The sequence below is a fragment of the Salmo salar genome, chromosome ssa01 (assembly GCF_905237065.1).
Source record: "Salmo salar chromosome ssa01, Ssal_v3.1, whole genome shotgun sequence".
Classification (NCBI taxonomy): Eukaryota; Metazoa; Chordata; class Actinopteri; order Salmoniformes; family Salmonidae; genus Salmo; species Salmo salar.
The window spans coordinates 47377828-47402970 of NC_059442.1; the positions used below are offsets into that span (position 1 = coordinate 47377828).

General features: G+C 43.1%; 1 protein-coding gene across 4 annotated transcripts in view; it reads left to right on the forward strand.

Moving 5' to 3' along the window:
• The first annotated feature begins 3037 nt into the window (after positions 1-3037).
• The window catches only part of LOC106602955 (protein Smaug homolog 1), a 92396-nt gene continuing 70290 nt past the window's right edge, over positions 3038-25143 (forward strand). For 3 of the 4 annotated variants that reach the window (XM_014196013.2, XM_014196030.2, XM_014196049.2), the window contains exons 1-2: positions 3038-3342; positions 4397-5014. In XM_014196013.2, the coding sequence (XP_014051488.1) occupies positions 4819-5014 (196 nt within the window). In that variant the 5' untranslated portion in view covers positions 3038-3342; positions 4397-4818. Of the gene's footprint in view, positions 3456-4396; positions 5015-25143 lie in introns of all 4 variants that reach the window. The other variant, XM_014196021.2, reaches the window with a different exon arrangement.

Sequence of the window (25143 nt, forward strand, 5' to 3'; positions counted from 1 at the left end):
TAAACAATTTAGGCAATGCTACCAAATACTAATTGAGTGTATGTAAACTTCTGACCCACTGGGAATGTGATGAAAGAAATAAAAGCTGAAATAAATCATTCTCTCTACTATTATTCTGACATTTCACATTCTTAAAATAAAGGGTTATCCTAACTGACCTAAGACAAGGAATTTTTTACTAGGATTAAATATCAGGAATTGGGAAAAACTGAGTTTAAATGTATTTGGCTAAGGTTTATGTAAACTTCCGACTTCAACTGTATGATAATTTTTCACAAAGTAGTTTGGATGTAGTGAACTACTTTTTCAAAGTAACTTTAGTTTACTTAACTATCTTTTTTGTTGGGGTAGCTTTAATGTAGCTTAACTTATTTTGTTGTGAAGTAATTGGTAACTTGGTATGCTATCTTTTTAGAGTAGCTTCCCCAAAACTGCCAATACATCATTGTTCTGCCACCTGCAACAATTACCTTGATATATAAACCAGAACAAATGCATTCCATGATTCTATAAGTATTAAATTCAAATGAATCTGGTCATTTATTACCTGAGTGCCCCTAAAAATTAAGTTTATATATACATTGCATTCAGAAAGTATTCAAACCACATCCCTTTTTCCACATTTTATTACGTTACAGCCTTATTCTGAAATGTGTTAAATAATTGTTCCCCCTCATCAATCTACACACAATACCCCATAATGACAAAGCAAAACAGGTTTGTAGAATTTTTTTGCAAATGTATTAAAAAATAAAAACGCATACCTTATTTTCATAAGTATTCAGACCCTTTGCTCTGAGACTCTAACTTGAGCTCAGGTGCATCCTGTTTCTATTGATCATACTTGAGATGTTTCTACAACTTGATTGGAGTCAACCTGTGTTAAATTCAATTGATTGGACATGATTTGGAAAGGCACACATCTGTCTATATAAATCCCAAAGCAAGCCATGAGGTCGAAGGAATTGTCCATAGAGGGCCGAGACATGATTGTTTCGAGGCACAGATCTGGGGAAGGTTACCAAAAAATGTCTGCATCATTGAAGGTCCCCAAGAACACAGTGGCCTGCATCATTCTTAAATGGAAGAAGTTTGGAACCACCAAGACTCTTCCTAGAGCTGTCAGCCCTGCCAAACTGAGAACTCAGGGGAGAAGGGCCTTGGTCAGACAGGTGACCAAGAACCCGATGGTCTCTCTTACAGAGCTCCATAGTTCATCTTTGGAGATGGGAGAACCTTCCAGAAGGACAACCATCTCTGCAGCACTCCACCAATCAGGCCTTTATGGTAGAGTGGCCAGACTGAAGCCACTCCTCAGTAAAATTCACATGACAGCCTGCTGGGAGTTTGCTAAAATGCACCTAAAGGACTCTCAGACCATGAGAAACAAGAGTCTCTGGTCTGATGAAACCAAGATTGAACTCTTTGGCCTGAATGCCGAGTGTCACGTCTGGAGGAAACCTGGCACCATCCCTACAGTGAAGCATGGTGGTGGCAGCATGGGGTGTTTTTCAGCAGCAGGGACTAGGAGACTAGTCAGGATCAAAAGGAAAGATGAACGGAGCAAATTATAGAGGGATCATTGATGAAAACCTGCTCCAGAGTGCTCAGGACCTCAGACAGAACAACGACACTAAGCACACAACCAAGACAACGCAGGAGTGGCTTCAGGACAAATCTCTGAACGCCCTTGAATGGCCCAGCCAGAGCCCGGACTTGACAGAGCTTGAGAGGATCTGCAGAGAAGAATGGGAGAAACTCCCCAAATACAGGTGTGCCAAGCTTGTAGCATCATACCCAAGTAGACTCTAGGCAGTAATCACTGCCAAATGTGCTTCAAGAAAGTACTGAGTAAAGGGTCTGAATACTTATGTAAATGTCATATTTCAGTTTTAACTTTTTTTATTTGCAAACATTTCTAAAAACCTGTTTGTGCTTTGTCATTATGGGGTATTGTGTGTAGATTGATAAAATATCAATTTTAGAATAAGGGGTCTGAATACTTTCCGAATGCACTGTAGTTCTCATGCTATAATACCTCAACGCGGAGGTCAACTGTAATTATTGTTCTTTCAATCCAATTTGCGATGGCTTGAGCTTTTGACTGATTGAAGAGAACTGTCCACTTTCCAACAAACCCAATAGACCTATCTTTGTGCTCTGTTTCAACACATGAGCTAATTACCATTGGACAGCATCTAGAATCTAAGCATCAGTCTGAGGATTATGAGTCCTTGTCACAACCCCCCTTCTTTAATATGCTTCCTTTCAGATGACACCCCTCTCAAGAACTTAAGTTCTCTCATTCATTGTTATCCCACTGTGGTTGGACGTCTATCCCTTCCCCCTCCTTCCACTTATAGTCAATATTGAGCACACTCAGCTGAATGCAACGGTGCATTGCGTGACAGAAAAGGACAGTGCTGTTAAACAATGGCCCGAGAATTCATTTGAGGTCCTACTGATGTTTCAGGGGTCAGCCTTCCCAAAAGAGGCCCTATTAAGGATATATCTTTCCCAATCATTCTTTTTTTTAATGCAAGTATTCTTTTACTTTTGTTCTAACGTAACATCTGTGCACATTTAGATGCATTAATGGATGTATTAGACAATATAAAAAAATACAACAAAAAACTGTCAATGCTAAAAAAACATCAAGGTTTTACACATAAGGGTGTAAGGACCTCTGCTGTATGGAACGCACACATTGGAGCTAAATGTACACTATAGAACTTCAGGGACAGGGAGGTACACTGGTTTCGTTGATATAATCTTTACTCTTCATCCTGTATTTGTAATGTGAACACTGGCAAATGATCAACTCCGACAAAAGGTATCTTTCGCCACGTATTCATCTTTTTTCGACCTGCTTTTTTTTTGGTTGCAAATGTAGGTGAAAGTGTTGTACAGATAAGTGAACGGGACAAACTGAGGCAACTCCCGCCCCTGTTTTCATATTCACACATAACTTCAGTCTTGTTTTGATTTTGTCCTCTTCGCTATGGAAAACTTTCCCCCCCTCCCTTACTAAAACATGCTAATCCCTATGTCGTCTCGGTTGCTGGTAGGCTATGTGATCTGTCCCTAACCCCATTATCTATTTTTGTGCTTCCTTGTGCTGCCAAGCCCCTGACGTAATGCTTCGTGTTAATTATTCGCATGTGGAAAGCGATGCCGAGTCTCTCCTCTGGTAAAACAAGAGTAGCCTAACTGTAGGAGGAAAAGTTAGTCAAGATGGCAAAACACACAGATGCAGAGTGAAGGGGCACCGCTGCCCACAATTTTAAAACTTTGTTGCGCCCCGTCTCGCGATCAACACCACCGATGCAGACGTGCATGGAAGTGAGTAACGTTAAACATTTTCTTTTCCACTTCTTACGAAGTTCTGGAATATGTTTGTCGACTATTTTGTCTGAACTGCTCTCGCCGAGTTGTCTGTCCAGTAGGCTACACAGGTAATAGAGAAAATATGCTAACTTAAAAAACGGTGATACAGTAGGCTAACTTTTTAATGGGGGAATACAATGTGTTCAGCTGGACGTTTCATTTGCGGGGAAATGGTTAACGCTCGGGTCTGGCTCTCTGGAGTTTATGGAAACTAGACTGAATATGTATTGCATTACAGTGTAACATAGCTATGCATCGGGCACATTTTGGGAATGTTCTAGACTGCGCATTTGAGACCCCTCAATTATTTAATGTAGATCCCTATTAATTTTTCTTGCACCGAATCGCATCACCTCCACATTTTTACAAAAGATCTAGCCTATCCTCGGTACTAATTTAGGGCTATGATTGCCCCAGTGCTGATGAAGCAAAGTGACAGTTTTGGAGACCTGTTAGTGCTGACATGGACCTATTTTTAGGTAATATTTTGAAAAAGAATGCGTCTTTTCATTCAAGGTACTTTCAGTTTCGCGTAGTTGGCAGTCTACCGATTATACAGTCTACAGGCTATTTTCGAAGCAATGTGTGGTGGAAAGCAATCATTTATGCTTTATCATATAGTTTACAGCAGGGACCCTTTGAACATAGCTGTCTAACATTATAATGTAAGGGACCGGCGCTTTTCTCTTTGGAAATAGCCTACCATTCGGGATGTTGCGCCGATTACTACTGAGAGAGGGCTACTTTTAAATGATTAGTATGAGGCATACATGCTTTGTTTTAGTAGGCAATGGGTGTCACTAATCTCCTGGTTTCAATGTAAAATGGTTTGTAAATAACCGTCTATTTCAAGTCTGCAGAGAGCAGTGTTGGTTGTCACATTTCCTCTGCATTTGGAGTTCACCGTTGGTAAAGACTTTACTAGATGGGTTTTGGACGCCAAGCTGTGTGTGTTACTGACAGACCATGTGTGACAGTGTCTCCCAACCATTTATTTCCATAATTTCAGATCTAAATGGGATCCCTGTGGAAAATGCCAACAAAAGTAATGCTGGTGTGACAGCGCAGAGTGCAGGAGGAAAGCCGACTCTCCTGTCTGAATGTTAACACCCCCTGGTGCAGATGCACCTAGGAGAGCACCTTGCCACCACTCCCCTCAAGCTGAAACTACAGTACACCTGCTTTTCTAAAAGCCTGGATGATGCTACGCCACTTGAACTGAGCACAACAGCTCAAACCCCTCCTGCTCAAAGTACATATTTCTGCCCCACTCAACATCAACAACAAAAACAGACAAAAAGAAGAGCACATCCAACATAAGCTTTGACCAAAGTTTAACCACTAGAGCACCAAGTTAACGCAATTCTCTCGTGACACCAGGAAGGTCACTAACTAGTTTCCCTGTTTGGCCTGGTGCCTGTGCCCCAGACCATGATGTTTCGCGACCAGGTGGGCATCCTGGGAAGCTGGTTTAAGGGGTGGAACGAGTGTGAGCAGACGGTGGCTCTGCTGTCGCTGCTGAAGCGGGTGTCGCAGACCCAGGCCCGTTTCCTGCAGCTGTGTCTGGAGCACAGCCTGGCTGATTGCACCGAGCTTCACGTGTTGGAGGGAGAGGCCAATAACCCAGGTAGGCACACCGACACACACACACCATGTCCATCTTGACTGGCCATTTAAGTTGATAATGGCGATGCTCCGTTGAAGTTGGCCGGGAGAGGATTAGTGCTTTTGGCACTGGTGCCACTTCACACATACACACATTTGAAGGTATTGCTCATGTCATTCCCTGTAACTGCCTTACATCCTTCCACAGACAGCGAAGGGTTAACCGTGCCCATTGCCAGAGTCTGTGTAATGTGGCATGGCAACGATGAAGTCATAGCATTAGCTGGCCAAGCATCTTTGAATAGGACACCAGATCATACACGATTCCAGTGTTCTACTGTGGGGTTAAATCAGTTAGGGGTGGTGGTGGTCTGGTTTGTTGCATCAGGCTGGTATGTGGTCATGGAAACAAACACCCTGGCAACCAAACTGACTCATGAAAAATAGAGTGGAGCTCTGGCTCGTGTGGTGATGAGAAAGAAACACTGCGTCTGTGTGTGTGCTGATCCAATGTCTACAGCTGTATAGCCAGGACCACATCTGTCGGTCGGCACTGCCTTAATACACATTGAGAAACTGTCTGTAAAGATGGATATGTTATCATTTTCCCGTACACAACACGCATACACACACCGCAACATGGGATTCCCATCAGAGTTTCTAGTGAGCAGTGGCTGTCTCTCTCTCAGCCTCCCTTTGCACTGTGTTCTCCCAGTTATATGAGGACGTTTTAATGCAGTACAGCCCCCGTTATTGTTCAATATACATTTGGAAACATTAATGACGGACTGTATAAAGTTCTTAGGTGGGTCACTCCCAAGCCCTAGTTGGATGTACACTTTCAGCGATCAAAGGATGCTTTATTTTTTTTATCCGAAGCGAAATTCGAGTCTTTGTCTATTTTATTGTTGTGAGAAGGTTGGAAAAATATGCATATTTGTGGTAGAAATTGATGTGGCCCTCACAGGGTTAATTTGTAGCTGGAAGATCTAAGTTGAGTGGAAAGGCGCAACTATTTGGAATGTACTGTACTAATGAAAGGAATCCAGAATTACCTACTTATTTCACTGTATGAAGAAGCTGCTTTGTTCCCCGAACAAAGTGATGCAACTTATTTGCTGCTTGTCACAGCAAGTCAAGAGTCAAAAGACTGATGATCAGTTTGTGACTGTGTGTGTGTGACTAGGGTAAGGGAGAGGGGGATTCATTTTAGTCACTGGATGAGGTCACACTTTATTTGGATAAACCATTTGTAGATGCTCTAAAGATGGTCATACTATCTGTTGATAAGCAACTGCTTGCTAAGATAACGGTTAGTTTTACAATAAGAGTTAGGGTAAGGGTTAAAGATAGGACAGGGTTTTCTAAACTCTGTCCTTGGGACCCCAAGGGGTGCACATTTTGTTTTTAGCCCTAGCTCTACACAGCCGACTCATAAGCAACTAATCATCAAGCTTCGATCATTTGAATCAGCTGTGTAGTGTTTGGGCAAAAACCAAAACGTGCACCCCTTGGGGTCCCGAGGACAGAGTTTGGAAAACCCTGGGTTAGGGTAAGGTTTAAGGTTAGGGCTAGCAGATAGTCTGTAGAGCATCTACAGGCTAACAATCCAAATAAAAGTATTACCGACATTTAATTTCATTGCGATTTCATCATTGAATTTACATTTACATTTACATTTAAGTCATTTAGCAGACGCTCTTATCCAGAGCGACTTACAAATTGGTGCATTCACCTTATAATATCCAGTGGAACAACCACTTTACAATAGTGCATCTAAATCTTTTAAGGGGGGGGGTTAGAAGGATTACTTTATCCTATCCCAGGTATTCCTTGAAGAGGTGGGGTTTCAGGTGTCTCCGGAAGGTGGTGATTGACTCCGCTGTCCTGGTGTCGTGAGGGAGCTTGTTCCACCATTGGGGTGCCAGAGCAGCGAACAGTTTTGACTGGGCTGAGCGGGAACTGTGCTTCCTCAGAGGTAGGGAGGCGAGCAGGCCAGAGGTGGATGAACGGAGTGCCCTTGTTTGGGTGTAGGGCCTGATCAGAGCCTGAAGGTACGGAGGTGCCGTTCCCCTCACAGCTCCGTAGGCAAGCACCATGGTCTTGTAGCGGATGCGAGCTTCGACTGGAAGCCAGTGGAGAGAGCGGAGGAGCGGGGTGGCGTGAGAGAACTTGGGAAGGTTGAACACCAGACGGGCTGCGGCATTCTGGATGAGTTGTAGGGGTTTAATGGCACAGGCAGGGAGCCCAGCCAACAGCGAGTTGCAATAATCCAGACGGGAGATGACAAGTGCCTGGATTAGGACCTGCGCCGCTTCCTGTGTGAGGCAGGGTCGTACTCTGCGAATGTTGTAGAGCATGAACCTACAGGATCGGGTCACCGCCTTGATGTTGGTGGAGAACGACAGGGTGTTGTCGAGGGTCACGCCAAGGCTCTTAGCACTCTGGGAGGAGGACACAAGGGAGTTGTCAACCGTGATGGCGAGATCATGGAACGGGCAGTCCTTCCCCGGGAGGAAGAGCAGCTCCGTCTTGCCGAGGTTCAGCTTGAGGTGGTGATCCGTCATCCACACTGATATGTCTGCCAGACATGCAGAGATGCGATTCGCCACCTGGTTGTCAGAAGGGGGAAAGGAGAAGATTAATTGTGTGTCATCTGCATAGCAATGATATGAGAGACCATGTGAGGATATGACAGAGCCAAGTGACTTGGTGTATAGCGAGAATAGGAGTGGGCCAAGAACAGAGTCCTGGGGGACACCAGTGGTGAGAGCACGTGGTGCGGAGACAGATTCTCGCCATGCCACCTGGTAGGAGCGACCTGTCAGGTAGGACGCAATCCAAGCGTGGGCGGCGCCGGAGATGCCCAGCTCGGAGAGGGTGGAGAGGAGGATCTGATGGTTCACGGTATCAAAGGCAGCAGATAGGTCTAGAAGGATGAGAGCAGAGGAGAGAGAGTTAGCTTTAGCAGTGCGGAGAGCCTCCGTGACACAGAGAAGAGCAGTCTCAGTTGAATGCCCAGTCTTGAAACCTGACTGATTAGGATCAAGAAGGTCATTCTGAGAGAGATAGCAAGAGAGCTGGCCAAGGACGGCACGTTCAAGAGTTTTGGAGAAAGGAAAGAAGGGATACTGGTCTGTAGTTGTTGACATCGGAGGGATCGAGTGTAGGTTTTTTCAGAAAGGGTGCAACTCTCGCTCTCTTGAAGACGGAGGGGACGTAGCCAGCGGTCAAGGATGAGTTGATGAGCGAGGTGAGGTAGGGGAGAAGGTCTCCGGAAATGGTCAAGATGAGTATCAGTATATAATTTCTACGTAAGATTATCAGACTTATTGTTGTGCTGATCGAATCTGGAAGTTACCTCAAGTAATTTTACCAACATTTTTTTTTTTGTTGTGCTGCTCAGTCCTGATGTGTTTTTCTATTATTTTCTAGTTCTACCAACCCTCTCTTCCCTCCCTCCCTTCATGCTCAGAATCTTTTTCTCAATCTCCCTCCCGGTGTGATAAGCACAGCAGACCCGTTTTTCTTATTGAAAAAGAGAATGAAACACATACACGTTCCATTATCCTATTATCCTCCACTGTCATGTTCAGCCTATTACTATCTAGGCTAATATCAGTGTCTATATGTCCAGGAATATCCACTTCAAAATGAACAGGTGCTCTGTTGGTCAGGACTAAGAAGCAATGCTAAGAACACCGTAGTCATCTTTTATGGGCAAAATGGAGGGCTGTCGTATTTGAGATTGTCTGCAGTGTCATTTCACCATACTAGTACCGCAGGGGACGAGTAGCTGGGTTGGTTGAGTGTTGGTAACGTCGCTTGCTCATTCAAAAGTAGGGGAGACGAGGATGATGATTCAGTGTGGCACAGACATGATGGCATAGCCACCTCAGGGAGCTGTCAAGTAGCATTAGGAGGACCATAGTGCCTTTACTTGTAAGGACCACACTGTCCATATCATGAGGACTTGTCAGGAACTGGTCATGTCTGATCTTATTCTAGCCTGGTTCCAGATCTGTATGTGCTGTCTTGTTAACTCCTATGCTATGGTCATTGTAACTCCAACGACAGAATGGCAAGACGGCACAAACAGACCTGGGACCAGGCTCATCTCTTGGCACCTTTCTCAATAGATTGGTTCACTGCATGTTGTAGCCTAATAATAATCTGCTGCTGGTCACCTCATTTCAGATGTCATGTAGGGTTGGGCGATTTGACCAAATTCAATTGAATGTGTGTTTTTTTTTTTTTGCGCGCGATTTTCCAAATGCCTGTATCGCAAGAATTAAGGTTTTTATGCGTGTTTATCTTTTTGGCCTCGTCTCCTTCGCTCCTTCTGTGCACCTTACCACTCACACAGACACCAAGCCCCTCCCTCTGCCACTCACAACCAAGACAAAACAATCACTTCTTCCTCTCTGACAATAAGCAGTTTAAACTCACTATTTGCATTTGAGCCAACAGAATCGGTCATATGGACGCCAAAACGCATTGAGACATTATTTTACTGTAATAGTAGAGAACATAACCTTTCTAATGATACACTTATGTTTGAACTCCCAAAATGTAGAACAGAGCAGACCCTACTAAAACGGGAGTAATAATAAACATGATTGTGGAAAATGTATGCTCCGTTTCTGTCGCAAGCGTCATTGCGTACCACATACCTCTAGCAGCATTTTAGCCACAGACTTATGCGCTAGCTGTCTGTTTTATACATTTGCAATGAGCATAAAAATATACATTTATATAAGGAATTGGCAACCTGTTCTCAATATGACAAATTAGCATATTTTCCACGTAGGCCACTTGATTTCCACATTTAAACAAAGTGAACATGCTATGTTGTTCAAATGGACTGGAGGATGTATTCATAACAGTTCTACCTTGTTAGCAAGCAAATAGATCCAATTTGGCTAGACTTGAAAATAAAGATCAGCTGGCTACTTACTAGCAGGTGGGCTTGAGATTGTTTATGAGACCTGTGTTAATTTTCTATAATATCTGCTACAAGGAATTTGGTCATTAGTGGATGTGCATGGTTCTGGTTAAATTTGTAACAAAAATGGCATTTTATAGACCGACTTATTGCAAAAAAGCTGAAAATATTTGGTTTATATTTAGCCTAGGTATAATTATATAAGCCCTGATTTCTGTTTTAGATGCAGTGTATTGACCTTTAGTTGTGCAACAAAGCTTATTCAGAGAATAAAACATATATAGCTATCATGAATCTCCCATGTTTAAAGAAATAAAGATTTTTAGGCCATATCGCCCAGGCCTAAAGTCATGCTTCCCTGCGTTCACCGCTGATGAAAAACCATAGACGGAAAACGGCATTCCTTGCTGAAGTCATAAAGGGGTTCCGATGATGGGGATATTGTCTAGGAATGTGGGCATGGGACATAGTTGGGAAGTAACAGCAGAGGATATAGGGCTTTTCAATGGAAGAACAAAGCCATGGTGAAGGATATGATGATGAAGGAAAATAATGACGTTATGTTAGGAACTCTTTAATGTCTTGTATTTTAGGGGTGCCCTTTTTGTCTACCTGGGACAACCAGGGTTTTAGTGTATTGCACTGCACTAGTGAACAGCTTGAAATCATTGCTACTGCAAACCCCTGAAGTTCCAGTGGCCAAACAGTATATTGTTTTTATAAAAGTTACTTTGATACAAGCTACATGTCATCCAAGGTAGATGTATATACGGGATAGATTAGTAGAAAACAGAATTACTATAAAGTAAAAGGTAGTACTGGCTGAAGTGGAATTTCGAAGCTGAACCTCCAACCTCACCACCCCTGCTCAGAAACAACTACTACCACCACCCCTTCCCAGACACCTCCATTCTTCAGTGACCAACACTCCAGATTTGCTCAGGTCTCCCCAGCCTCAACCCTCCTCTTCGTCCAGCTGTTTTTCTGAAGAGGAAAAGTCTCAGTCCCCCGTCCTGTCTAGCAGAAGAGAAAAGAGCCCTTGTCTCTCGTTTGGGTGTTGAACTATTTCATTGCACCCACGCATGAGCAAACAGTTTATTTCTGGCCACTCGGCTCCGTGTTCCGTGAACTCATACGGAACCACAGGAATGGTGGGACGGAGGACCTGCCAAAAAAAAATCCCTCCTAGTCTCCCTCGGAGCAGTCGGAATCAAACGCCACTTTTTCCCCCTTCCCAACACTAACGGCAACACAAAGTCTTGACTTCACTGAAAGAAAGAAACAGTGACTGAGGAAGCTTTTCTTAGTAACTCCTCTGAATGACTTCATTAGGGACCATACTTCCACTATGTAGTAAGTTGAGCTTGAATTAAAGTACTTGTACCGACTTTAAGTCAGACATTTTGAATGAGCGTCATAGTTTCTAATTCTAGTACAAAATAGGTAATTGTGATTTTAATTAATCTGCCCACACACGTATCACTATTTTGTTTTCAAGCTAAGGCTTGTGCAAGGCTAGTTCTTTATTCCAGCTTTGAGCAGGGGTTGGAACCAGTTCAGAGAACAGAACGGAACCTGCAACGAAAGTAATTCTTACTGTTCCGGAACAGAACTGCAGGGGAACCGGTTAATAGCATTATTTTACGTTCCAGGCATTTTTTTCTAGTCCCACAACAAAATGCAAGAAAGCGCCTATGCAAAGCCTTCACTCTGTCACTCAAACATATTCCAGTGTCTAACCTGCAAGCTGAAAATCTTTGCCTGTGCGTGTTTAGGCAACCCCCCGACGTTACAGGCTTGACTCAGAAGATGGAGAGATTTTTAATTGGCTAGAGAAGAATGGATTCACTTTTTCAATGCTAGTTAAGGATACTATAGCGCAGTTATCACATTTCATGTTGGATTTATTAAGTTACGATTGCGGAAACCTTCCTCCTACAAGTCGCTCTAACCCCTTTTTAGCAGCTGTGTGGTTTGACCAAAGGTGTGAATGGATGCTCCGTCAGCACTTGGTGCCTGAGACTGCGGCATGTAATATTCAGGCTCCACCCTCTGGACCGGTGAAACACATTGACAAACCTCATTGATGAATAGGCCGCAGACGCAGACCACAAACCATTTGGTGTTTCCCTACATAGTTCTTACCCTCCCTTCCTCCTGAGGCAGCTGGCCATTTTTGGCGCCATCCAGTCCCAACTGTGTGTGCACTCACTGCAGGCACTGCTGAGGCATCAAGAAGACAAGGGAACACAAAGCACTAGGCACAGCACGCATGACATGGGGTTGGCCAGGGACAGGACTGCCTGGCCACTACAGGCTTGTGTAACAGCCTTATGGGACCCACTGTACAGTATGTGATGGAGACATTAGTGCCATTGATGTAAATTCGAGCGATTTGATGTAGTTGGACAAACTGGGATGGACTATTTTAGTGGAGGATTTAGCACTTGGAAAGACACGCTTGTCACAGACCCCCCCCTCCAACAATCCTTCTCCCCTCACTGAAAGAAGGTGTCAGCCTAGACCAAGCGCCCCTATAGTCCCTGACTCCTCCCTGACAGAGCTGATTGGCCGACACAGGGTCACTGTTGTGCTGAGCCAGGATGACGTCAGCAGGCGAGTCCGAGCCCACGGCAACTGTTTCCTCTGAGATGAGCACAAGAGGGGACTTCGGCTCCGGTAGCTTGGTAGTGACCTCACTGGTTCCTTCCAGAGACTGGTGGAGGAGTAAGTGTTGCTTCTTTCCCTCATAGCCCTAGCCTGGGTTTGAACCAGGGCCCCTCTGAACACCTCAAAGCATCGTTACCCATCGCTCCACAAAAGCTGCAACCCTTGAAGACCAAAGGAAACAACTACAAGGTCTGAGCGAGTGACGTCACCAATTGAAACGCTACTAGCGCGCACCGCTAACTAGCTAGCCATTTCACACCAGTTCCACTCACCCGCTTTGTCTACAGCAACCACTGATCCGGGTCAACAGCATCCATGTAACAATATTACTTCTGTCCCTTTCCTTGCCGCAACCTGGGCTGGAACCAGGGACCCTCTGCACACAGTTTCTCGCTGGGGACACACCTATTTGTCACTCAAAAAGGTGGACCTAACAAGAGCCACTGACCACAACCAAAACGAAACAGGTCAAGTTTTAAGAGGGGTTTTGAAAGACAATCATGGGGGTGTCCACTACAAGTTGAGTAGCAACAACAGCTGGGATCTAAAAGACACTCGCCATGAGAGCCCACTAAATTTGCCAAGAGACAAACGGAAGAAAAACCCACACCAAACTTGAAGAGCAAATCCAAAACAGGGAAGGTCCGATAAAGGATTGTTTTTCTAGAAATCAAATGGGGCGAGCCAACTAAAGGTGTTAACCCTCCACATCTCTCAAGACAACTGGAGCACTGTGCCAGCCACTCTTAAATATCACCTGGGCCAGCACAGGTGAAACACCTTCTGACTAACGAGGTGACACTAATTGGTGCTACCGTGCTCCAACAGATTTGTTTTTGTTTTTAAGGTGGTGTCCTGCAACAATCTCTCTCAGCAAGCTCAAAGGAACTCTGACATTATATCCAAACATGAGCTCATTGGAACTAAAACCAAGAGATTCTTGAACAATGTCCCGCGCTGCAAACAGCACAAAAGGGACCCCTTCATCCCAGTCTCTCAAACTCAACACGGTAAGCTCTCAACATAGACTTTAAAGTCTGATAAAATCTCTCAAGCACCTTGAGACTCTGGGTGGTAGGCACTAGAGGGGCGATGGGTAACACCCAATTGCTGTAGCACTTGCTAGAAGACTTTTGACATGAAATTCAAACCTTGGGCTGATTGCATTACGTCGGCGTACAGAGGCCCATTATCAGCGACCATCACTCCTGTGTTCCAATGGCATGATGTTAGCTAATCCAAGTTAATCATTTTAAAAGGCTAATTGATCATTAGAAACCCCTTTTGCAATTATGTTAACACAGCAGAAAAATGTTGTGGAGATTTAAAGAACAAATAAAACTGGCCTTCTTTAGACTAGTTGAGTATCTGGAGCAGCTGCATTTGTGGGTTCGATTACAGGCTCAAAATGGCCAGAAACAAAGCCCTTTCTTCTGAAACTCATCAGTTTATTCTTGTTTTGAGAAATGAAGGCTATTCCATGTGAGAAACTGAAGGAACGACTCCGGGATGCTGGCCCTCTAGGCAGAGTTGCAAAGAAAAAGCCATATCTCAGGCTGGCCAATAAAAATAAAAGATTAAGATGGGCAAAAGAACACACACTGGACAGAGGAACTCTGCCTAGAAAGCCAGCATCCCGGAGTCGCCTCTTCACTATTGACGATGAGACTGGTGTTTTGCGGGTACTATTTAATGAAGGTGCCAGTTGAGGACTTGTGATGCGTCTGTTTCTCAAACTAGACACTAATGTAACTTGTCCTCTTGTTCAGTTGTGCACCGGGGGCTCCCACTCCTTTTTCTATTCTGGTTAGGGCCAGTTTGCGCTCTTCTGTGAAGGGAGTAGTAAGCAGCGTTGTTCGAGATCTTCATATATAACATTTAACAATGTCTACACTGTATTTCTGTTCAATTTGATGTTATTTTAATGGACAAAATGTGGTTTTCTTTAAAAAACAAGGACATTTCTAAGTGACCCCAAACTTTTGAACGGTAGTGTATGTGTTGTGATAATTCCATTGTTTTCTGTTAATTCATATGCCTTACATTTACTTCATTTAGCAGACGCTCTTATCCAGAGCGACTTACAAATTGCGACCTTCAGAGAGAGATATGGAGATATATGCATGCGCCTAAAAGGCTGAGACATTAGGAAGACCGTGTCAGAATAATTTCAACCACAACTTTGTTTTATCACAAAGTCGGATAGCAACCTCTGTCTGGTGAAGTCCACGATACTGCTTAGTCTAATACAGTGACAATTTAAAATATACCAAAAACAATTTAGTCCAATCAACATAAACTAAATATGATTTGGCTGTCCATGGTTCTGATTTCTGTTTGCGTCCTAGGCTACCTGGCTAAAATGCTTGCTTGCCTAACTTCCATTTAATGGGAAACGTTATACTAGTTAACATTAGCCTTTTACATCTAGCTACTGTACATATTCAACTTCCGTCCTCTCAGGCCAGGGGCACAACAATGTATGAATTAATGGTTGGATCAGAATTCCCGTTATAATCATAGGCCAGTACAGAGAATTAAGTCCAAAGGAGGACAACAACACAACGAGATGCAACAATTCAAGTTGTTTCTGTTAATGACATATGCTCTCAAAGCAATTTGATATGAGAGATGCCAAATCCAAGTTGGCTTCCCTTCCCTTTTTTTTATTATTTAAATTTCTTTACGCTGATTGGCACTTTTTTTTGTCAAGTGAGGCCAAATGCTTGCTGGCTTCCCTTGCATTCAATGCTATGGGCGGCAGCAATGCCATACTCGTTTGGACCAGACAATATCAGGTAGATGGCCTACACGTAGAGCGACTGAGGGGCGCTGTTTCGCTTGCTCGGATGCTTTCTCTTGTGAGATCCATTCAGCCTCTTGCGAATTGAAGGAAAATTTATGAAACAGAGAGAGACAAAAGATTAACTTATTTTTAATTAAATAAAAATGTGGGGAAGCCTGGCTTCCCTTGGCGTCCAAAAACACACGCCGCTGTGCCTTAGCAATACTAGGAGCCGTGATTTTCCTCAGTGGAACAATTGGCAGCGCACATGATGGTCAAGAGAAACTGGTTACCACTCTTTGCTTTGGGCAAAGGACCAACACAATCAACCAGAACCCTGCTTGTCAAAAGCAGGAATAGGCTGTAAAGGTGCAACCGGTACAGCTTGGTTCGGTTTATCCATCCTCTGGCAAACGCAACAGAATTTACAGTAAGCCACAACATCTTGTTTCAGACCAGGCCAGAAGAAGTTAATCACGATACGATCATACGTCTTCTTGACCCCAAGATGGCCTGCTATACTACCATCGTGAGCCAACCTCGGTATTTCTTGTTGAAATGTAACTGGAACAACAATTTGAGATACACTGGGCCAATCGTCTTGCCCAAACGCCATTGTCTCAGAGCACCATCTCGGTCAAAGTAACCCCCACGAACTTTGTCAAACTCTGTTCCTTCAGCGGTCCTACAAACTCTCAGGAGGTTTACCGAATGAGAGCCGGAGTTGTGCTGAAATGGGACGTGTGTTAAGGTCTGATTGTCTAGTGCAGGGATGGGCAGCTGGCCAGTTCAATGGATGTGGGTACGCAGACCCACGAGCCACTGCGGCCCCTCATGATGAGTTCAGATTTTTTTGTGGCCCCCACTCATATCAAAGTAGCCTAGCCCTGGACTAGTGACTAGTCTATTTGAGGTGTTCAAAAAAGTTTAAAAACAAGCTACCCTTTTTCTGTGTTGATGTGTTCTCAACAACAACAGGCACTGCTGCAAAGACTTCAAATACTGTTTACATACCATCTGCAACTGTATGTGTATTACCTTTGCCAAATTTGACTAATTAAACGTGGCTTGCTCTTGGTTATGCTACTAATATTTAGCTTTGCCAAATAATTATTGTGTGCAATAATAGTGTTATGGTTTTTGAATGACTACCTCATCTGACATGAAATATCTATTTGATCATGGTGAAGTTAATAATTACACTTTGGATGGTGTATCAATACACCCAGTCACCACAAATATACAGGCATCCTTCTCCTGCACAGGGATTTCACCATGAGGCCAATAGTGAGTTTAAAACAGAGTTTAATGGCTGTGATAAGAGAACTGAGGATGGATCAACAACATTGTAGTTACCCCACAAATCTAACGTAAATGACAGAGTGAAAGAAGGAAGCCTGTACATAATATAAATATTCCAAAACATGTATCCTGTTTGCAATAAGGCACTAAAGTAGTACTGCAAAAAAAATGTGGCAAAGCAATTCACTTTTTGTCCTGAATAGAAATTGTTTGGGGCATTTCCAATACAACACTCTGAGTACCACTCTCCATATTTTCAAGCATGGTGGTGGCTGCATCATGTTATGGGTATGCTTGTCATCGTTAAGAACTGGGGAGTTTTTCAGGATAAAAAAGAAACAAAATGGAGCTAAGCGCAGGCAAAATCCTAGAGGAAAACCTGGTTGTCTGCTTTCCACCAGACACTGGGAGATGAATGAACCTTTCAGCAGGACAATAACCTAAAACGCAGGCCAAATATAAACTGTAGTTGCTTACCAAGAAGACAGTGAATGTTCCTGAGTGGCTGAGTTAGTTTTGAAAATGGTTATGTAGCAGTAATCAACAACCAATTTGACAGAGCTTGAAGAATTTAAAAAATAATAAATCCAGTGATTGTGGAGGCCGGGTCATCTGATGCAGCACTCCATCACTCTCCTTCTTGGTCAAATAGCCCTTACACAGCCTGGAGGTGTGTTGGGTCATTGTGTTTTGTGTCATTGTCCTGTTGAAAAGCAAATAATAGTCCAACTAAGCACAAACCAGATGGGATGGCGTATCGCTGCTGAATGCTGTGGTAGCCATGCTGGTTGTGTGCCTTGAATTCTAAAGAAATCACAGACAGTATCACCAGCAAAGCCCCCCCACACATACACCATCACGCCACCTCCTCCATGCCTCACGGTGGGAACTACACATGCAGAGATTATCCGTACACCTACTCTGCATCTCACATCTGAAGGTCATGCGGTTGGAACCAAAAATCTCAAATTTGGACAGATTTCCACCGGTCTAATGTCCATTGCTCGTGTTTCTTGGCCCAAGCAAGTCTCTTATTATTGGTGTCCTTTTAGTAGATATTTCTTTGCAGCAATTTGACCATGAAGGCCTGATTTTTACGAGTCTCTTCTGAACAGTTGATGTTGAGATGTCTGTTACTTGAACTCTGAAGCATTTTATTTGGGCTGCAATTTCTGAGGCTGGTAACTCTAATGAACTCTGCAGCAGAGGTAACTCTGTCTTCCTTTCCTGTGGCCGTCCTCATGAGAGCCATCATGGTGCTTGATGGTTTTTGCGACTGCACTTGAAGAAAGTTTCAAAGTTCTTGACATTTTCTGGATTGACTGACCTTCCTGTCTTAAAGTAATGAGGGACTGCCTTTGCTTATTTGAGCTGTTCTTGCCATAATATGGGCTTGGTCTTTTCCCAAATAGGGCTATCTTCTGTATACCACCCCTACCTTGTCACAATACAACTGATGTGCTCAAACGCATTAAGGAAATATATTCCACAAATTAACTTAAGGCACACCTGTTAATTGAAATGCATTCCAGGTGACTACCTCATGAAGCTGGTTGGAGAGAATGCCAAGAGTGTGCAAAGCTGTCATGTCATCAAGGCAAAGGGTGGCTACTTTGCAGAATTTAAAATATATTTTGATTTGTTTTATTTTTTTTGTTACTACATGATTCCTTATGTGTTATGTCTACACTATTCTACAATGTACAAAATAATAAAAAATAAAGAAAAACCCTTGAATGAGTAGGTGTCCAGTGGTGGAAAAAGTACGGAATTTTCATTCTTGAGTAAAAGTAAAGATCACTTAAGAAAATTACTCAAGTGAATGTCACCCTGTACAATACTACTTGAGTTAAAGTCAAAGTAGTTGGTTTGAAATGTACTTAAGTATCAAAGTATAAATCATTAAACATTTCTTATATTAAGCAAACCAGACTTGATTTTCTTGTTTTTTTTATTTACGGATCGCCAGGGGCACTGTTCAACACCCAGACATAATTTACAAAGAAAGCATTTGTGTTTAGTGAGTCTGCTAGATCAGAGGCAGTAGGGATGACTAGGGATGTTCTCTTGATAAGTGCGTGAATTAGACCGTTTTCCTGTCCTGCTAAGCATTCAAAATGTAACAAGTACTTTTGGGTGTCAAGGAAAATGTAAGGAGTAAAAAGTACCTAATTTTTTGGAGTTAAAGTAAAAGTTGTCAAATATAAATAGTAACGTACAGATACCCCCAAAAAACTACTTAAGTTGTACTTTAACCAATTTTCATTTTTTTCCTACTGAATTTCATGGTATCCAATTTGGTAGTCTTGTCTCATCGCTGCAACTCCCGAACGGACTCGGGAGAGGTGAAGGTCGAGAGCCGTGCGTCTTCCGAAACACAACTCAGCCAAGCCACACTGCTTCTTGACACAATGCCCGCTTAACCCGGAAGCCAGCCGCACCAATGTGTCGGAGGAAGCACTGTGCAACTGGTGACCGTGTCAGCATGCATTGCGCCTGGCCCGCCACAGGAGTCGCTTGTGCGCGATGTGACAAGAACATCCTTGCCGGCCAAACCCTCCCCTAACCCAGACGACGCTGGGCTAATTGTGCCCCGTGGGTCTGCGGTCGCGGCCGGCTGCGACAGAGCCTGGACTCTAACCAGGATCTCTAGTGGCACAGAGGTAACGGATACAGCCGTTAGCCGTGGTATATTGGCCATATACCACAAACCCCCGAGGTGCCTTAATGCTATTCTAAACTGGTTACCAACGTAATTAGAGCAGTAAAAATGAATGCTTTGTCATACTTGTGGTAAATGGTGTGATATACCACAGCTGTCAGCCAATTTGCATTCAGGGCTTGAACCACCCAGTTTATAATAAAAAATCTACCAGCCACGCAGATTTTTTACCAGCCCAATGACGAAGTCTTTTGGTATCTGCTAGCATGCTTCACACTAGACACAGACATAAAAATGGTATCCACAAGTTCATTGGACTCTGGAGAACTTGTCATTTGATTTTTCTATAGGCTAATAATATTGTTTGTTCTCTCTCATTGTTAGTCCTCAGGTTATGTTTTTAGTCTATTCAAATAACATTTTGATAAGGAACTCTGAGCTGCTTTTGAAAGAAAAAGTCGAAATGGAAACATGATTGCCATTGTTGAATTCGATTTTCATAATAGCAACCAAACCATCAGTCCTAGTTTATCTAAGCTAGCAAGTATGTTTGTTTAGTTACCAAGGCAACCACTGTAGCTGTCTAGTAAACTTACTAGCTACTTCAGTGGACTTTGAGCACATTTCTAGTGGTAAATGTGTTAAATTATAGCCATGGTACAAAAGGCATAATCAATTCGGTGCTCTATGGGATCTTTAAAATAAGGCAACTCCGTGAAATGTTAGTTCCACTCCTGTTGATTATCCCTTACATAAGATATCCAGCTGGCAAACATTTAGTGATTGTTTCTTCTCAAATATGATACTGTAACTAGATCACCTGATACGTGCTGCACAACAGTGAGTGACTCACAAGGCTCCGGTCTGGTCTCTCGTCGTTGTGTGATTAAGTGATAATGCCCTCGAAGCCGGAGTTTGGAGGATATATTGGCACGGGGGTTGTTGCCAATATATCCTCAAACACTGGCTTGATGGGCATTATCACTTTTACACAACGGGTTACCAACATATTCAAATAATTATTTACATATTTTCAAATAAATGTTATTTTTCTGAATTTATTCATACTATTTCATCCTTCCACAAGATATAGTCCCAACATGAATCTAGTGTTGCTACCTAAGCCGGCTGGTCATTCGTTCTATTGGTTCGGTTGACAGAGATGTGACCCAGTCGTTCAGTCTTTTTGTTCGGGATCTATGGATGCGACCCAAATCAAATTTCATTGGTCACATACACATATTTTGCAGATGTTATTGCGGGTGTAGCGAAAAGCTTGTGTTCCTAGCTCCAACAGTGCAGTAGTATCTAACAGTTCACAACAATACACACTAATCTAAAAGTAAAATAAGGGAATTAAGAAATATACAAACATTAGATTGCGCAATGTAGGAGTGGCATTGACTAAAATACAGTAGAATATAATACATATGGGATGAGTAAAGCAGTATGTAAACAAAGTGACTAGTAGTCCATTATTATACTGGCCAGTAATTCTAAGTCTCAGGAGGGGGCTGAGCACGCACCCTTGTGGGGCCCTTGTGTTGAGGATCAGTGAAGTGGAGGTGTTGTTTCCTACCTTCACCACCTGGGGGCGGCACGTCAGGAAGTCCTGGACCCAGTTGCACAGGGCGGGGTTCAGACCCTGCGCCCCGAGCTTAATGATGAGCTTCAGGGGACTATGGTGTTGAATGCTGAGCTGTAGTAAAAAAAACAGCGTTCTTCAATCGGTATTCTTCTTGTCCAGATGGGGATAGGGCAGTGTGAAGTGCGATGGCGATTGCATCATCTGTGGATCTATTGGGGCGGTAAGCAAAGTGAAGTGGGTTTAGGGTGTCAGGTAAGTTATGATCCTGAACTAGCCTCTCAAAGCAGTTCATGATGACAGAAGTGAGTGCTACGGGGCAATAGTCATTTAGTTCAGTTACCTTTGCTTTCATGGGTACAGGAACAATGGTGGACATCCTGAAGCAAGTGGGTGACAGCAGACTGGCATAGGGAGAGATTGAATGTCCGTAAACACTCCAGCCAGCTGGTCTGCGCATGCTCTGAGGACGCGGCTAGGGATGCCGTCTGGGCCGGCAGCCTTGCGAGCGGTAACGCACTTAAATGTCTTATTCACGGTGGCCGCGGAGAAGGAGAGCCTACAGTCCTTGCTAGTGGGCCGCGTCGGTGGCACTGTTCTCCTCAAAGCGGGTGAAGGGGTTTAGCTTGTCCTGAAGCAGAACAGCGGTGTCCGTGAATTGCTACTCCACTCTGTCTCTCTACTGGATATTCTACTATTATACTATATACTACTACTATTCTACTGGAATACCTAGGATAGGATAAAGTAATCCTTCTAACCCCCCCTTAAAAGATTTAGATGCACTATTGTAAAGTGGTTGTTCCACTGGATATCATAAGGTGAATGCACCATTTTGTAAGTCGCTCTGGATAAGAGCGTCTGCTAAATGACTTAAATGTAATGTAAATGTACTGATGCCTGTTTGATTGCCTTACGGAGGGAATAACAAGACTGTTTGTATTCAGTTTTTTCCCCAGTCAGGTCATGGTTAAATGCGGTGGTTTGCACTTTCAGTTTTGCGCGAATGCTGCCATCTATCCACGGTTTCTGGTTTGGGTAGATTTTAATAGCCAGTGGGTACAACATCTCCAATACAGTTCTTGATGAACTAATTCACCGTATTCGTCAATGTTATTCTCAGAGGTTACCCGGAACATATCCCAGTCGTTCGTTCTAAATGTTCTATTGCCATACTGGCTGGTAACATTCTTATCCCTTGCTTGCTAGCTAGCCAACTATGGCTAACTTACAGTCACATCAAAGTGCAGCCAGAATTACAACAAAGTAGCTGGATTTGCATAAGCTGTTTTCTGGTGACATTTATTTGGATAAATCCATAACAATGCATTAATAAGACGCGATTTCCCCTGGAATAGAAAATGTTCTCTCTCGTCAGGACACTTGTTTGAGTGCTAGCCAACAATATAGTTAACATGATCACTTCAAATTGATGCTGGAAAGACGGCAAACTAGCTGCACTTTGTTTTATCTGTTTTCAATTGATATATTTCTTTGTGTATATATCCATACAAATCCTGATTTGATCATTTCGACTGGCTAAGAAAAGCTGCCTGCATGTCTCTCATCCCGACACGTTCATTACTATGCGATTGTCTCTCTGACATTGTTTCAATATTCAAATTCAGACAGCAAGGTTTATACAAATTTCTGCTGTTGAAAACTAAATGTTAGTCTAAAAGATGTGAGATCATGTCTAGATGCTTTTTATAGTGGATATCAACTTCATAAATTGCCTGGCTGGGCTGATGAGACAGTGGATTGCAGTCTGATGGAACAGAGTAAATAGGCATTTTAACGTCATAGATTTAGCCGGTGGTAACTTGTGGAGTAGACACTGCCTGGAATGCGGTTTTAACCAATCAGGATTAGACCCACCAGTTATATAATTGTAATTATAAACTGGGTGGTTCGAGCCCTGAATGCTGATTGGTATGACAAAACGTTTTATTTTTACTGCTCTAATTATGTTGGTAGCCAGTTTACAATAGCAATAAGGCACCTTGGGGGTTTGTGGTATGGGCTGTGTCCAGGCACTCCGCATTGCGTCGTGCTTAAGAACAGCCCTTAGCCGTGTGAAAAATAATGTGATGGGGTTAAATGAAGAACGTGATCTGCAGTTTTAAAGCTAGTTTCCTGCAATTGTACACATTTAGCCATGGGCGGAGAGAATTATACAGTTTTTTAAAATGTATTTATTTAATTTCCTGCAATTTACACATTTTGCCATGGCTTGTGCTGTGTTCTTATGCCATTTGAGTGACTCAAACATTACAACAAAATCAATTGGGTCACCATGACATTTTTGGAATTTTAGATTTTCCATGACTGTCTAGCTCTAATTGGTGATTGTTTGTTCACAAAGATGATCTCATAAAAAAATATATACAGCTCCATAAAATGTTCTACATACTGTATATCTGGTTTTAGTTGTTTAAGTTTACACTGAAGTTGTGTTAATCATTTTTTGGAGTGGGGGCAACAATTTTTCAGCCGCTGCTAAATGAATATAGGGGAAACACTGGGTATTGCCATAGTAGCCAGCCCTTGAAAGGGAACATCTGTCAAAGACTGCTCATAATAATAATGTCTGGAACGGAGCGATTGGAATGGCATCAAACCATGTTTGACGTATTTGATACCATTCCACTAGTTCCGCTCCAGCTGTTACCATGAGCCCATCCTCCCCAATTAAGGTACCACCAACCTCCTGTGGTGCGCGCACACACATAGACCGACCTGCGTGTTTATCTAACCTCAGCGGAGGAATCCGACTACTTTAACTTTCTCTGTTCTCAGCAGGTACGGAAATCAGGCTCTCTTCCAGAGAGGAAAATAATCATTCTTCTCCAAATGATTGAGGAAGGGAGCTAGTCGGGGTACAGAGTGTAGGCGGAATGGGCCCCAGCCATTTCCTTAAATAGAGCTCTGGGGCTTCTCCAATCGGACCAGACTTTAGGCTCACATTCCGGGCATACCTGCAACTATGACATTATGAGTCACACAAGTACGTAGTCCGCCAAAGGGGCAGCTTCCAACAGGTACTGTAGGCTAGAATTGCAGTCAGGGAGTGCGGCTCCCCCCTATCTTATTGATTTTACAGTCACTGCACAGACTTGTTTGGTTACTACGGCTCAGCTCTAGACCCTCCCCATTGCCAGGGGGTTTAATTTTTTACATTTTATTTAACTATTTTTTTCAGGGGAACCCGTTGAGACCAGGGTCTCATTCACAATTGTGCCCTTTGGACAGCAATACAACAATTTGAAATTATCACTAAAAATCGAATAAAATAAACTACACATTACAGAATCAACACTACAGCTTCAAACACCACAAATACAAATTATACAACACAGTTGACATTAACCTGTTAGGGCTGGGGGGCAGTATTGACACGGCCGGATAAAAAACGTACCCGATTTAATCTGGTTACTACTCCTGCCCAGTAACTAGAATATGCATATAATTATTGGCTTTGGATAGAAAACACCCTAACGTTTCAAAAACTGTTTGAATAGTGTCTGTGAGTATAACAGAACTCATATGGCAGGCCAAAACCTGAGAAGATTCCATGCAGGAAGTGGCCTGTCTGACAAGTAGTGTTTCATCTTGGCTCTTTTTATTGAAGACTGAGGATCTTTGCAATAACGTGACACTTCCTACGGCTCCCATAGGCTCTCAGAGCCCGGGAAAAAGCTGAACGATATCGAGGCAGACTCTGGCTGAAACACATTATCGCTTTTGGCAAGTGGCCGATCAGAGTACTATGGGCTTAGGCGCGTGCCCGAGTCGACCGAATGCTTTATTTTCTTTCGTCTGTTTACCTAAACGCAGATTCCCGGTCGGAATATTATCGCTTTTTTATGAGAACAATTTTTATGCCATTTATTTTAAACAGTGGTTGACATGCTTCGAAGTACGGTAATGGAATATTTAGAATTTTTTTGTCACGAATTGCGCCATGCTCGTCACCCTTATTTACCCTTTCGGATAGTGTCTTGAACGCACTAACAAAACGCCGCTGTTTGGATATAACGATGGATTATTTTGGACCAAACCAACATTTGTTATTGAAGTAGTAGTCCTGGGAGTGCATTCTGACGAAGACAGCAAAGGTAATAACGTTTTTCTTATAGTAAATCTGACTTTGATGAGTGCTAAACTTGCTGGGTGTCTAAATAGCTAGCCCTGTGATGCCG